The sequence below is a fragment of the Eimeria maxima genome, genomic scaffold (genome assembly GCF_000499605.1).
Source record: "Eimeria maxima Weybridge genomic scaffold, Emw_scaff17, whole genome shotgun sequence".
Classification (NCBI taxonomy): Eukaryota; Apicomplexa; class Conoidasida; order Eucoccidiorida; family Eimeriidae; genus Eimeria; species Eimeria maxima.
The window spans coordinates 58310-73761 of NW_013563582.1; the positions used below are offsets into that span (position 1 = coordinate 58310).

Genomic DNA, 15452 nt, shown 5'->3' on the forward strand with positions numbered 1-15452 from the left:
CGAGCATGCCAGCTGCACATGAGGCTGGAGGCCTAGTGCTATCCAAAGTCCAACCGCCGCTGCTATAGGCCACTGCTCCCTTCCAGTTAGCGCCACTCAGTGGCCAAGGGACTAACTGAATCTGGGCTGGGCTGGGGTGTAAGCAACTGCGCTTCATTCAAGAGTTCAGTTCGCATGCCGGCCACGGTGCCGCCGCAGCAGGTAAAATGTCTCAGCCCTTGGCCCCCGCAGGCAATTTTTTGCAAAACCTGCATCCGAAGGTCTGCCCTCAGCAGCCCAGATACTAGGAAATTTGGACTTTCAGAGGTCTGCGCAGTGTGGAGGCCAAATACAGTCCGCCTAATTTTAGGCATGCATGAATGACGTGGCACGGCGCACTAGTTAGGCGGAACCGACTGCCTTGATGCTCAAGTTTCGGGACGTCTGCGCAAGAAGGAATCAACCCAGACCGCCTCCTGCGGGAAACGAGCAAATGACAGCAACGCCTCGGGCAGCAAAGGTGCTAAGGAAATGCAATATCTGTTTCGTTTGCTAGTGTGCATATCTGCCTGCGTAGCCTATCGTGCCCCTTCCCCAATTCCCCTAATTGCCATGGGCTTCGTTTCAGGAGACACATATAACAGGATTTAAAATATTGCTAACCGCTAGCAGGCTTTGCCCCTTTTCGTGCCTCAGTGGTATACCTTCATTGGGTCTCCTCTCGTTGTGGGCTCTGCAGATTGCCATCCGGCCTCGGCGTCCATATCCAGTTCGGCGTGCCTGGTAGCTGAAGGGAGTGCTCGCCTCCAGCCGCTCTTGAGAGCTGTCTCCTCAGGCTCCCGAGTCCGTTTGTTGTTGCCTGGTTCCATAGAGCCGTTGTTCGTGTAACGGCTGTTTGGGGAAGTCAGCGACGCAGGGGGAACTCCTCCACGCGCCGAGCTGACAGGGGGCTCTCTCGTAGCTCTCTGGTTGCCGGGACGAATGGGGGAGCGGTTCCTCCTGCCACTGGCAGGCGCACCTTTTTGTTGACCCCTTGGTCTGGCATCCTCGTCACCTACAGGTGGCTTCCGACATCGAGGCGCTGCGCCGAGGTCTTCTGTCTGCACGACAGGTGAAGCGCCATGCGAAGAGCCTCGAGCACGTAGTGAATGGGGAGAATGCATCGACGCGTGAGGCGTCTGTAATTCTCGCAGAGCGCCAAGCAGACCAGAGTCGGCTGGAGCATGAAGGGTATCTCCGGCAGTTCCCACGAGTTGTCCCGCCTCCCAACTGGGCCTCACCAGACCTATTTGGGGTTGCGGATATTGTTGTTGAATTAACTGCGTCAAGTGAGCCTGAACGCGAAGCGCGAAAAACAAGAATGGGGTGGGATGGTGGGAGTGGATTACAGATTTCCAGCATTTCCGAATGCGGCAGAGCAGGCCCCGGTGATAGCTGTGGGGTGACACCATTGATTGGAGATTGGCGCCTCACGAGTTTGTTGCACTTGTCAGCGATGAAGCTGAGGCTTTCTTTGTAGGTGGCGATGTTGGCGTCAATGGACGAGGGTGGCAGCTGTTGCTGTGCACGCTCAACTATACCAAAAGTTGGGTCCTCGCGAATTTTTTCAAGGGCCCTTACCCTTTCAGTCGCCAGAAGGAGCCGCTGCTGCTTGTTCAACAGCTCAGCCGACAACTGCAATCGCCAAGTGGCACACGACCACAACACTTAATATGCACCCTAGTGTTTGCATGGTTGCGCTGACTAGCTGGTTGATCGACACATCTCTACTTTCGCCTGTGCATAACAGTTATCCACTGCTTTGCATTGCTTGACTGTAACACTGCTCAGCGTGCTGTACAGCCGCACACACAGTGGGGGTCAGGTTCACGTAAGATTAAGGGTTCTTCTGCCTCTTGGTGTTGTGCTGGCTTACGCTCCTGGCTTCTGCAACAATGGACTCTTCTTCGTGGTGCGCTTGGCTTGCCTCTTCGCGTAATCGAGCGACTTCTGCTCTGAGACCTTCAATTGCAGTCTTCGTTTCCGCTTTGTTGTCCATGCGAAAGCAACGTGGCAACAACACAACAGCTCAGCGAGTCCAGCTACGCACTATACAGACATTTGACAGCAAACGTACTGAGTAAACCGACATGCTAGGGAGTCAAAATGCAGCTCACCACTAGCAGTGGCGGCACCTGAAGCAATTCGATTCAATCCAGCGCTCGTCGCCTCCGCACTGCCACATGTACATTGGTAGCTACGCGAAAGGACTTGCCACCGGTCGAGCCACATCTGAGGACAGGCCAAGTCATACCCAAATCGCTACGAGCTTGCGGGAACAGAAACATAATCTTCCAAAGGCAAGAATACCTCCCTCGTTGCTACGGAGGGGACGTGTTATGCTGAACACCCACTTCTTACGGGCAATGGGGAACAGCAGATGCAGCATGAGTACAACAGGGAAGGCAACGAACCTCAAATACAGCCAAGCGACGTTCGTGTACGCTCAAAAATGCCACTGCCTGCAGTGCCGGATGCTTGAGAAGCTGCTGGGTCAAATCCTCCGGGGCCTCCGAGGCGTTGCTGCCGTCTTGCCCTGCAGCAACTGCACCGCTCGCAGCCGAAGCCTTGACCGTTTGAATAAGATGGCCAACTTCTTCCTTGATTGCCATTTTCGCCCCTGCGCGCAGCTTCTCCAGCAAGGCGTAGGTCATCTCTGAGGGGCCTCCGAGGGCCCGCGAAAGACAGAACGCGCAGCAAGCATTCACGGAAGAGCAGAATGCTTCGCCTGCCCTTAGGGCTGCCCAGTCACAGCTGAAAGACCCGTCAGCCTGCCAGAACGACGACTTTGACTCGTCTTGTTGTGGCAACAACGGGGGCCAGCGGACATCCTTTGACAATGAAAGCAGCCCAACAGCCGAATATAATGCATTTTGGGTTTCTGCACCCTTGGCATGCAGGTCTTTCTGTTCACTAAGTGCCTCAAAAGTAGCAAGAGGCCGTTGGGGTTCCCCCACAGACAAACAAACCCTTGTGGAACAGTGACCCGGTAGACGTGCTGGGCCCGTACCCACATGTTTGTCAGCAGCGGACTCTGGGACTGAGGGGATAGTTGCCATCGTAGACACACCCCTCTCTCTTAACTTAGTACGTTGGTGAAGCCAAATATATCGGGCCAAGACGGCTCTATGCAAAGCTCAAACTCTTGTCCATGCGAACGATATTGTGGCAGGCCTGTCTTCATTCCATTGCATCATTCTGCTGGCTTTGAAAAGGCTATCCTCTGGCCATGTGCCGTGCGTATAAGAGTAGAGTGCGTCAAGCAATCCCTTGCTCTTGTTGCCTCTCCAACCCGCAGTAAGACCGACAAACAAGAAAAGCCCGGGGATACGAGGGCCGAGCGAATTGTGCGCACGGAAGCACGTATTTATAATAAAGTGCGAAAGATATGAATGGTTTAAAGATGAAATTTGCATCAACAGCGGAGTTGCAAGTAGACAATTCTGCGCCAGCCCGGTGCTGGGGCCCCCTTCGCACTTCCCCCCCCCTCCACTCCCGTTGGGAACGGAGGCTGGGGTCTGCTAACGGCAGCTCCGCTTTTTAATGCCTAGATGGCTATTGCAAAGTATGTATTTTCAAGGGATTAATTTTTGTACAGATGAAAAGGGTGGAGACCCTTAGCGACAAAGGGCAGCCAGCCCTTACCCACCACCCATCCGAAGCAGCAACCCTACGTGGCTCAAGGTCAGGTGTTGCTAGCTGAGGCTTGGGAGGGGCCCAGGGCCCTGTGGCCAAAGGCGCAACATAGGCTTGCTTCTGAATTTGGGTTTATCTTGCAAAAAGACACATGCAAACTTGCTTGTATCTAGGAATATATATGGGTAGAGGGAAGGGTACGGCGCCGAAGCACAGCTCACCGGAGTGAGAAGTCAACCGGCTTCTGCCAGTCCACAAGGCCCTGGCCCATTGGTTCACATACATTTCACCTCCGATTTTGATGCTCCATAACCTCGTACATCGAATCCTGTAAGTTTCAGGATTTATATGTGTATTTTTGTGAGTAGACTGGAAGGCGTTTCCCATGGGCTGTTGTTCGTAGTGGTAGCGGTCGCGTGCATTAGTGTTTGACTTAACGAGGCACTGAGGTCATGCGGCACATTTCTGTTTTCGATGGCTATAACAGGCATTTTCCATTGTGACTTGGCCTCGCAGAAGATTGAAGTCGCCATAAAAACCTATCTTAGCTTGCACGAGCGCTATGCCCCCCCCCTAAGATTCCGATCAAACATCCACCTCGTAAATGAGAACTTGCGTGCTTAGAACATTTTCTCCAAATTTTTCATTGAAAGGGGGGCCGGTGTCTCGCATATCTGTCTAGAACTCCCCAAGCTGTCATGGGGAGCCCTCCGAAATACTTGCAGATGGTTCCTCATCCTTCTGCGGGCAAAACATCGCACGCAAGTTCCCCGTGATACGTCTTTGCTCGCAGAACGTGGCGTTGAATAACACAAGTGGAGGAGTCTCTAGTTCTCAACGCGCAACACGGCTATAGGCAAAGAAAGTTCCCCTCCTTTCCAGGGCTTGTACGACACGCGTTAACGGTCTCAAGTGAAGATGGGGGAGGCTGCAGAGAGAATACATATAAAGAATTGTTACGGTAAGTCCTGTGTACGATAATGGTAAATGGGATGTGACCTCACCCACAGGATCTCAAGAGGTAATTCCCCTTAATTTCCCGTTTGCCAGTTTTAGAAATGTTTGCTAGCATGAAACCGTTTCCTCAACACCCGCGGTCGGTGGTTTTCTCTCTCTTTCCCTTTTTGCGTCTCAGCTGAACCATGGAAGGTCCCGTACTCGGATATTCGCTTGGCGAGCAAGCAGACGGAGTCAGTCGGAATGGCGTGCAGCTATCGATATGTTGCTGTGAGTTGCGGCAGTTCGACAATTGACTGTTATTACCCCTGCCCTCCTGCTTATATCTGAAAACGGTTTGGTTAAGTTACATGACACATAAAGGTTGTGGAATTAAGTGTTGTTTTGATGCCAAGCATAAGCAGTCCCAGAATGTGCCCTTACAGAACTTAACAGGCATAGCGTTAACCCTCTGCTAATGCAGGTCACTGCGTTTTACACTAATAAGTCCCTGTGTACTGTGCATTGTATATTGGTTATAGGCCCCATGGGACGTTGGTGGGGGAGGCATGATGGGCCTGATTAATCTGGCGGACTGTGGCAGGAATCCTCCAGTGACTAAGATAAAGGGACACACAGGATCTATACAAGACCTTGCATTCAGCCCTTTCTATGAGTCGATTCTTGCCTCTGGATCAGAGGGTCCGCGATATACCCTGAAGGACTACTTATAACTCATGCTATATCCACTACATTCTTTCACAATTTGGGGTTTTCATCTACAGGGGATTTTCTCAAGGATGTACTTGAATTGCAGGGCTGTTGAGCTTCTGCACTTCGCTTACCAGAGGCCTCCAGAGTTTATATTGGGAGTTGGGGGTTGTTACTGCGTACTTGTTGTTCTTTTGAGGAATGTCCATCTAGCCACGTTGTTCAAGCTTGGTTTACGTGCAGACATGACGATCCGTATTTGGGACGTCCCTAGCGATCCGCCTCCTGGGCACGAGCTAAAGGACCCCGTGGCCATACTGACGGGGTCTGCGAAGAAGGTCATCGCTACAGAATGGAATCCTGTAGCGGATTTTATTCTTGCATCGGGATGCTTTGACGGAGCCGTTGCACTGTGGTAAGTAGTGGCCGAAACTTGCAGCGTTTTGTCCCAGTACAGCGAAACAACTGGATCTGCCAGCCGTGAAATGCTACATTTTGGTGAAATAGTTGGTGAACAACTACTGCCGAAGCCCCACCTTTCCCAGCTATTTTGATGGAAAGTCATTACGTGATGCTCTAACCACAACCGCATATTTCAACACGGCGCATTCATTATTCGTCTTCGGCAAAGAATAGAGTCTAAGCACTCTGGCAGCAAGGCGTTTGCTTGCACGTGTGGTTCTGAATGTCTCAGGGACGTTGACTCGGCTTCCTTAGTCAGTTCAATCCAACTGAGCGACTCAGTTCTATCTGTTAAGTGGAGTAACTGCGGGTCAGGCTTCTGTCTAGCAGCTAGTCTGGATTACCTGAGGAAAACTTTTCTGTCTTGATAGACCGATGTCGTGTGGATATTCCGCGTGGCGTGGCAGGTGCCTTTATAGCTTTTACGCTCATTTTGCAGTGTGCGTGTTAAACAGAGACACGTTGGCTACTACAAGCAAAGACAAGGCTCTTAGCATAATTGACCCGAGAGCAAAGAACATTGTGGCCTCTGTCAACTGCCACGAAGGCCCGAAAGCAACAAAATGCTGTTGGATCGACGGGTTTGCGGGGGCTGCTGGTCACGTGCTCACTACTGGCTCTAGCAAGACAAACGTCAGGGAATTGCATCTCTGGGACATCAAGAATATAGCCAAGCCGTAAGAGGAGGACGTGCATTATTAATGGTGCAGTGAAAAAACTCATGTGCCGTCACTCGCACTTACTTCGCTTGCGTTCTTGGCATTCCTGTGTTGCTTCATGGGTTTTCTGCAATTCAAAATGAAATTAAAGGGCCTTTGACTGTGCTCATCGCTGTCTACATATTACAGGATGAGGGAAGTAGATGGACAGTTTGTGCTGTTTTGGCCATCATCAGGCTTCTTCGCCTGGAAATCGACCGCGGTTCGCAGCCATTATATCCTATCTTCGACGAAACCCTCGGGATGCTCTATGTAGCAGGCAAGGTGGGAAAGCTGCTTTTTTTACTGAAGTCTGCCGTAGTTTGAATAAAGTATGCATTCTGTGCTCGCAAAACCCGTGTTCTCTCGTGGGGCAACAGTTTTCTCCGATTACTATGTAGCGTTGTGCTGCCAACTATTTCAGCTCCGTGAAAGTAACAACTTCCGTACTTCTCACGCATTTGCAGGGGGACGGAAACCTACGGTACTTCCAGTTCTTTGCAGGAGAACTTCGCCGCGTTGATGAATACCGGTCGAATGTCCCCATTAAGTCTTTCTGCTTCATTCCAAAGCTGTAGGCAAAGTGTTAGCTCTCTCCTTAGTGGTGCTGCAGCTACTCCTTTTCCCGGAGCATTTCCAACTGTGACTAGAGATGTGGACTGGCCCACAGAGCTCTGGCTACACAGACATTTCAGTACACACGGGGGAAACAGGAGGCCACCGTGCTCATCCGGCAATATCAGTGTTAGCCATCACTCGCAGTGTGCGAACTGGTGTGTTATTGAAGAGCCGTCGACCAAAAACGAGCGGAGATAGGGAGAATGCTCAAGAACGAGAATGGAAAGGTCCTTCTTCCCGTTTCATTCATTGTTCCCCGGAAGAACATGGACGTGTTTCAGGCGGACCTCTACCCTCCTACTCCTGGCGTCGATGCAGCCCTGGTAAGTTGTATCACAACGCTGGAGAAGCAGAAGCAAAGCTTCACTGGGGCGGACCAACGAAGTATCACATCTCCTACGTAGTGGAAGGACCCGGTGGAGTTTAGGTGGCTTTTGGACAATACCGTCAGTGCCGGATGGCAGCTGTCGCTCGTTATGGATTCGCAGACTGCGGCTCAGTGGCTGTCGGGGGAAAATGGAGAGGTCAAACGCATAGCTCACCAGCCGGGTAGGTATCCCTGTGGGGTTGGGTGCCGTGTTTCTTCCTAACCTGCTTTTCTTTAAAGTTTAGTAGTTGCTCACGCTGGGAAGCTGATAGCCCTTGCACCTTCAGAGCACACGACGTGACTCTTGGCTTCTCAGGAAACATTCCGCAGTTCAAGGGGGCTGCCAAAAGCCAAGTAACTCAAACAGGAGGAGTTCGAAGGCTTGAATCTGTCAGGAGCGTCTCCGGGCAGGCACCGTCTGTGTTGCAAAAGACTGTAGAGAAGGCTCAAGACGAGACAAAAAGAGTGAGCAGTTTTCCACCAATTGAGGTGCAACCAGCATTTCTGTGCCTCCTCGGTGACGATGAGGTCAGGAGAGCGACTCCGCCAGCTTTGATATTTCACTTCCTAAATGCTCTTAGCCCAAGGGATAGAGCAATGAAACTATTTGGCGCTTAATTCACTGGATGCTGAGTCCTTGTGGTTCTGGGGGGCAGCTCGACGCTGTCAACAAGTCGCAGGAAACGCACATTCACCAACTGGAGGCCCGTATCAAGGAACTCGAGCCTGTAAGGCATTGACATACCTGGCCGTTTTCAAACCGCTCATCGTATTTTTTCTACTTTACTTCTTTAACAGCAAATTTTATGTAGGGTATTTCTCAGCGAGTATGTTCAGGATATTGGTGGTGTCCAGCCGTTTGTCTGTGTGTGTCTCAGCTAGAGGAGAAGGTGAAGCAGCAGGAGGCCAAAATCAAAGTTCTTGAGGTGAATATTGCATTTTTGCAAGCTGGCTCAAAATACCGCAGTGCTCTGAATGAGAAACAAAACATTTGCACCAGAGTGTCTCCTGACTAGGTTTGCGTTCTACGGTTGGCTAAATGTCCTGTGGGTGGCTTCCCATGGTGGGTTCCCGAGGTGGGGTGGTACCTGCTCAGTGTTGCTGAAAGAAGGGCAACGGTTGGGGCCCGAAGTGACGCATCATCAAATCTACATGCTGGGTGTCTTGCGATTCAGAGACAGTTACAAGAATCAGCAAAACAGAGTTCCAGCAACAGCGTAAGGGTGTAACCGTGATGGCCATTTCTGGCTATGCCCCATTTAAGCTTTCAAGTCTGCATCCAGTGTTAGATTGGTTTTCACTAAGATGCATGAGGTTGAAAGGGCTATCCACAAGCGACGAGCGCGTATGCTGTTCATTGCTTGCCATATGCAGTCTGGGGAGCTGGAGGAAAAGATTAAACACCTCGAAGCCGATAATGTATCCCTCCGTGCTCAGCTCGAAGACAGCGCTTCGAAAGTTGTTCAGGCTTTGAAAGAAAGTAAGGCCAAAGATGCGGAACTGCAGAAGCTTCGTAGTCAACTGCAAGCGTCGGAAAAACAACTGACGGAACTGAGCAGCAACATGGCAAGGGCCGAGGGCACATTGCATCGAGCCGCTACTTTGTCGGGATTGGATGAAGGTGTTCGCCAGGAGTTTAATGAGGTATGCGCTCTGCGCCTTTCCAGCGAGTTGCAGTAGGCAAGGCTAATTCAGCAAGTGTTATGCTTTGCTTTACATGCTGATCTAATGTAACTTGTGGTGAGATGAATTGCTGCAGATGAGGGACTTCTTCCGGGAAATTCTAGACGGGACACTCGTGGAACTCAACAAAGAGTGACATGTAGCACCCGCCGTGAGCACCGGTTTACAGCCACTTCTTGGTGACAAGGAGTGCACCCCAAAGCATGCAGTGACCCACTATGTCACTTCATGCTTCCACTTAGTCGAGCGTCCTTGTGGCTGTGTCATCGTGCCTGACAATTTGAACGGGTTGTTTGGTCAGACGCGCAAATCACACGGCTGAATCAGGAACTAGGGCATGCCTCTTGTTGAAACACTCTCTTCCTGAGGCGGGTGCACCATGCCTTCTGCACGCTTTCCCCGAAGCCTTTGTAGATACTTGAACTGATGCGTCCGTTTCAAGTGAGCGTGGCTTGTGGTATAACATGACATACAGCAGCACACATTTGACCACCGGCTTTGGTCTGGTCAGTTCCGGCGCACCCCACAAGATTGATAGTCAGCAGGTAACGAAGTGGCCTCCAGCAGCCGGATCATATAGCGTCTCGTTGTTCAGCAACTTATATTTGGTGTCGGACTCGAAGGTGCGTCCCTCCAGGCATACTGATCTTCCTTGTAAATCCGTCCTTTGATCATGCAGAAATACGGAAAAGGGAAAATGGCATCCAAAGGCCAAGAGAGGACCGAAGATTGCGGGTAGAAGTGCCCTACAGCGAGCAGTCGTCCCTCGAGACATGTACTGAGTTTGACTGTTCCAGATGCATATACTGAGACTCGAGGAACCACTAAACACCCTTTTATAATACCTTACTTAGGTTCTTGTAAATGCGGCCCAGAAGAAATCATTTCCACCTCAGCTAATCCATACAAATGTAGCTGACACAATAGCGCACTGAATAGCCGGCTTTCAGTCTCTCACAAATGATGCCCCCTGTTATTTTTTAGAAGGCTGCAGGCGTGCTGTGCATTGGGCTTTGAGGGCAGGCTTGCTCTATTCCTTTGAAGTACGGGCACCGCACAGTATCAGTTGAATGGCTACCATGAGCACTCAAGTGGTTACGTATGTTTCAACAGTCCTCTATAGCCTAAAGCACGGCACACCTCTAATCTTGTAAGTTTCCTGTGAAGGCTTGGAAGGCTGCTAACCCGTTTTCGCTGATTTCCTTACATGGAATAAGCCGTATTGATGGGGGATGAGACAAATCGGCCGCTAATCTTTACGTGATGCGGAAAGTGAAATAAAGAACAGAAAGCATAGTGGAGAATCGCTATAAAGGGCTTATAACTGTCGCCATTATGCGATTGCCCTAAAGTCAGGGCATCACAGAGTATCGGTTAAAATGCACTCGTACTTCTTGCATTCAGACTTTAAAATGACAGTAGTAGAGACTTTCTTGTATTTTTACTTCCTATTTTTATGAGGGTTATCGAGCGTCGGCTCGCCAGTATCTGGCGGAGGTATCTGGGGAGCCCCGTGCCCCTTGATCGATACGGTTCCCTTCCCCAAAATTGCAAGACGTCTAACTCCCCTTGCTTCCGTATTGTCTAGCATTTCTACAACTTATAAGAATGATTAAGAGAGGCCACCACAACTGACCGAGTCGTCATGCTGTTCCAGGTCGGCGACTCCTAGCTGACGTAGCGGACAACGCTACTCTAACATTCGGGAAGACCTCAGCCTCGGCATATATTTACAGAACTGCTCGACCATGGTGAAGCTGCGCACTCTCTTTGTAGGCGTTTAGGCCGACCCCGTATTCTCTCCGGTTCTAATTCGTCAGTGCACGGAGAATCAAAATGAGGCTCCGCGCAGACTGAGGACAAACACCTGCCAAGCTTCCAGGGCTACCTGCACTTCATATGCTGGCGTCGCAGTTTGGCGTGATGAGATTGAGTGCCTATGATACATCTGCGTACCGGCGTCAGCTGTCTAGGGCGTGCAACGGCGAGGGGTTGACTTGTTCGTGCTGAACCAGGAAATGGCGTCCACAAGAAGCCGCCGACTTTGCGCCTGGCGTGCCGGGCTGGTCTGCCTCGCCTTCCAGTTCACTGTGGCTGTCATGCATGCTGCAGAAGACCAAGAGGAGTCTTCGGAGTCAGGCAATTCGAACTTTGACGAAGGGGTGAGCATGGGCTGATATGTTTACCGTGTTGTTGTGCTGCCTCTCCGGCAGTAAGCTGGGGGCGTAGTGTTATGCAGTTGCTGTTAACTTGTGCGTTATTTCGCGGAAAGTATGCGGGAGTCGAGCGTCGACGCTGACATCTACGTGGGTGAAGTGGCAAGCACTTGCGCTTCTGTGTGAGTAAACCCCAAATGAGCTGCTTGTGAAATTACAGGCACCTCACATTGCTCCGCTTTTAACATCAAACCACATGTTGGACCCTCAAAACCGGTTTGGCGAGGCACCTGTGATCGAACTCGGTAAGGCATGGTTGAGTCTTAAGCTCGAAACGTGTCTTCGTGTGCACAATCAGCGCACACATTAGCGCACAAACCTTTCACCGGGATGGCGTTGAATTTAGCAGACTCCAGCTGCTTAATTCGGTGCAGCTGCTAATACCTTTAAAGATTAACTAGAGTTGACATGCTTGCTGACATGTGTGCGCGTGGTTCGCTTGCTACAGTGAATACACTAACTAGCGGTTATGCCTCGCAGGTGGATATTATATAAGAAACGCTGAAACACCATATTCTTGTATCTCTTCCACTTGGTTACCGTGAACTGGTGAGCTGCTGCTGTATGTAGATGCTGTGCTTCATACTGTGGCTCAGCGGATTTAGTGGGGCGCCTTGAGCATGAGGAGAACGAAATGTGGTCGACTGTAGAAAAGGACCACGACCTCATGAAGGAGCTGGTGCAGATACCCATGAATTCGTTGGAGCTCGGAAAACAGCAGACCGATGCGATAGAGCGAGTCATAAACGGACTCAAGAGGAAAATCGCCATGTTTAGGTGGCAGTATCGAGAACTCCTGGAGCTAATAAGCTCCACTGCAATTCAGAACGCGGGTGAGAAAGCATAGCATATTTTGTGTCTTGGGAGCAGTGGATCACCTGGGATCCCAAGAGAGCAGACAACGAAGTCTCAATGAAGCTAAGATCAGACACATTTTGAGTATGGCAAGAGCAGAACAGTGATGCTAAGGAATGAGCAGCGAAGGCCGCTTGAAGCATAGTTACTTCCTGAAGTAAATATGTTTGACAGAAACTAGTATTAAGCCCTTTTAGCTGCGGTGACCTGTCAGACATTAGTACCTTATCACGGCGAGCCTCGCTGCGAAATTTGTGAGGGTGCTGCTGAGTGAAAGCGACGGACCTATGCGCTTTTGATGCTTGATGCAGGGGCCACCAGGGAGCGGCTTGGGAAGCTACGGATGCGGGTGAGTGATGCTGTGCGCATGGTTTCTGTTATTGCACTGGAAGAGTTCGGAGCATTCGCCAGCCGGCTGAAGTCTACTCCTAAAGAGCGAGTCCTGGTGGCTCGCGAGTATGGTGCTGAAATGGCACTTAGTACTCATCGGGTGGAGCTCATGGAAAGAAAGTATAAACAGGTGAGGGCAAGAATGCTATTGAGGAAGTACATCTGGCTTGGAAAGGTTTATCTTGAGCCATGGTGAAGCAAATTCATTGCCACTTCAAGCGGGCAGGGATCCCAGATACCCTAGTTGTCTTCCATACGGCCCCACTTGAAAGTCTGGCACCTTTAGTGGTGCCGTGGGGCTTCCATAAGAGGATGAGTTACCTGCTTGCGACTGGAATGCTGCGCAGCTGTGCGACGCCTATGATAAAATCGTGGAGCGCGTGCAGCACTGGGACAAGGAACTAACCGCCCATTCCATCCGAATGTCGGAAAGGGCTATGGAGGAGATGCGCATTCAGATGGATAGCTATGCAAGTGCTGCGGGGGCTGCCATGTCCGTTAAGGAAACGGAGTTCACGCGGTTTGTGAAGAACTCGAGGATGGAGGAGCTTTACTTCCAGTCAATCATTGAGGACTGCACCGAGCAGCTCAGTTCCAAAGGAGTTGCTGTCATTGATGTTAGTAAAGCAAGGGACCCAACTAATCCGGGAGTCTCCACAGCGGGGGGCTGGATCAGCAAGATAATTGAAGCCATATCTTCACTGAACTCTTCTTGGGCCATGTAAGAAGCCAGCATAAACACTTATTTGCATACCTATGTTGTTTCACCTTTCGCAAAGATTGCGTGGACCCCCTATTTTACGCATTATTGCGGATAAGTAGGGGCACCACATTTTGCAATATTGAGCGAAGTTTTAATTCGCTCAAGAGATGTTTGAGGTTTATTTATAACTGCAGGCGAAAGGCCTTTCCAGTGTGTAGATGCAGATGCACGTTGATCCGGGACTTCACCTGGCCCTCCCATCACAGTTGAAATGCAGCATATTATCTTGGCTGAGCACATGTCCTATGTGTGGTGCTCAGATACCCTGCATTTGTGCATGTGGACGAGCAAGACACGAGGTATCCCGGGGGTTCTGGACGACTGCAGCTTCAGCCGTCAGTGCGGACTATTCAGGCTGCAGTGGAGCCATTGTTTAAGGAGCCTGGCCTATCTCAGTATTCCGTAATTTCAATTAGTCAGTTACTGACGCGCATTGTCGTCGCATCAACCAATGTTGCTGGGATGGCAGTTTCCCCGGTCTCAGTTTTCGCTTCGACTGAGCCCGCCGTTGTGACTTCGGCCAAACATTTTGGTTTTCACTTTACTCGACGCCTGGCACACCTCAAGGCTTCAGATTTCAGCATCACCAGCAATGACCAGAAAGTTCTCATTGCCTATGTCGGCCAAACTCCGCGTGAGTCCACCCCCGACACTTGGGGCCCATGTTGCGGCAATTTGTTCGAGTTGCCCGCTAGACGGCATGTTGACATCTGACAGTGGGTGTTTTCTCCATGTAACCAGGTTTCAGTCGGCTCTATGTAGGCGACAGATAACCCTCTAGGTTTTTCTTCGATGCAACTCTAGCGTCCTTCATGGGTTACTGAAGAAAACGACGTTCACCACAGTGGATATGCGACGCCGCGTGCACCATTTTCATGCTTGTTTGGTGAAGGGCTTCTTTGTTTGTCTTGCAGTGCCCGAATTCAAGGGCAACGAGATGAATTTAGGCTGGCTTTCGCAGTTGGGCACCGCCATCGTTTCGTTTTTATCATTTGACGCAACGGGCCCCTTTGAATTGCTGGAGTTGCGATCGCGAGTTAGGAATGAGATTGCTTACGTGGCAGCAATCGAGCGCAACACAAATACAAGGCTACTCTCTGGGGCCCTGGCCAGCAGTTACGATACACTGTTGGCTGAAGGCGATTCTGACCTCGGATACTTCAAGCTCTTCGAGAGACACAACACAGCAGTTTTTGTGGGAATTACGTCGCTGCCACCTCTACAACTGCCACTGTCTTCCTTTCTAAGGTAATTGGGCTGTGGTCCACACTTATTTGAAAGCAGTTGTTCAGCAGCACTGGTTTGTGACAAATTATATATATATATATATATATGTTGTCTCAGGGCGGCTGCGTTTATTATGAGGATCGAAGTCGCACGCTCTGCGTATGGCCAGCGGGAATATGTGGTGCCCTCGAGAGATACTGTCCTGCAAGCCCTGACGCATCTGTTTCTCTACCCGATGATGGGGGATGCCCAGGCCCTCGTGCGCACACAGCTGAAGCGAGACACTCGGTTTCCCTTCCTTCGCGTTAAGTCAGGCGTTTCGTTGGGCTACCTCATAACATCTCAGCGACGAATTCTGCTTGGCAGAGACCATCTGGCAGACCTCAGGAGTCAGCACGTTAGGAGGAACTCGATGGTGGCAACTCTAACGTCGTACGTATCCACGGACTTCATTCCACAGAATGTGGAATCTCTACGAGGCAAGCTGGATGGCCGCCTGCTCTATGTGCAGATTTGCATTATTGGCGAACAGTGCAACTGACGGTGTGAGGTGGAGGACCGACAAGTGAGACTGCTGTGCATGCGAAGGGCCGTGGCCTGCTGTTGCCAGATCACAGAATGTCGCTTCGAGGGAGTGTACGGTGACCACTAGGCGGTTGAATATACTGATGCCACGGCTGCACTCTTTTGACGCATTGGCTGCTGTAGACAGTGTACACAGCTTACGTGCGGCACTCGCGTTTTTCTACCATATAGCGGGCTTGCTGCTGAGGGTCCGCTAACACTCTGGGACAGTTATTACAAGTAGTAAGCATACTCGTACAAGTGGGGCAGCTTTTGAGGCATCTGGCGTAATCAGTAGCCACAGCTTG

At 50.8% G+C, this 15452-nt stretch overlaps 3 protein-coding genes across 3 annotated transcripts; 2 read left to right on the forward strand and 1 right to left on the reverse strand.

Annotated features, from left to right (window-relative positions):
* Positions 1–407: 407 nt before the first annotated feature.
* Positions 408–3077, reverse strand: EMWEY_00003380 (hypothetical protein, conserved; the record flags this gene model as incomplete). The annotated part of the gene is made up of 5 exons (XM_013477741.1): positions 408–455; positions 684–1313; positions 1453–1653; positions 2433–2849; positions 3033–3077. The coding sequence occupies 5 exons, from the start codon at positions 3075–3077 to the stop codon at positions 408–410; spliced, it is 1341 nt and encodes a 446-aa protein (XP_013333195.1).
* A 1495-nt stretch (positions 3078–4572) lies between these two features.
* On the forward strand, positions 4573–9126 carry EMWEY_00003390 (hypothetical protein, conserved; the record flags this gene model as incomplete). The annotated part of the gene is made up of 15 exons (XM_013477742.1): positions 4573–4615; positions 4790–4881; positions 5133–5292; positions 5545–5716; positions 5996–6073; positions 6219–6440; positions 6659–6746; positions 6929–7035; positions 7249–7402; positions 7568–7628; positions 7763–7911; positions 8103–8174; positions 8325–8372; positions 8622–8663; positions 8821–9126. The coding sequence occupies 15 exons, from the start codon at positions 4573–4575 to the stop codon at positions 9124–9126; spliced, it is 1794 nt and encodes a 597-aa protein (XP_013333196.1).
* A 2021-nt stretch (positions 9127–11147) lies between these two features.
* Positions 11148–15121, forward strand: EMWEY_00003400 (hypothetical protein, conserved; the record flags this gene model as incomplete). Its single annotated transcript, XM_013477743.1, has 8 exons — positions 11148–11291; positions 11506–11590; positions 11942–12178; positions 12512–12720; positions 12938–13311; positions 13614–13987; positions 14268–14601; positions 14698–15121. The coding sequence occupies 8 exons, from the start codon at positions 11148–11150 to the stop codon at positions 15119–15121; spliced, it is 2181 nt and encodes a 726-aa protein (XP_013333197.1).
* Positions 15122–15452: the final 331 nt, after the last annotated feature.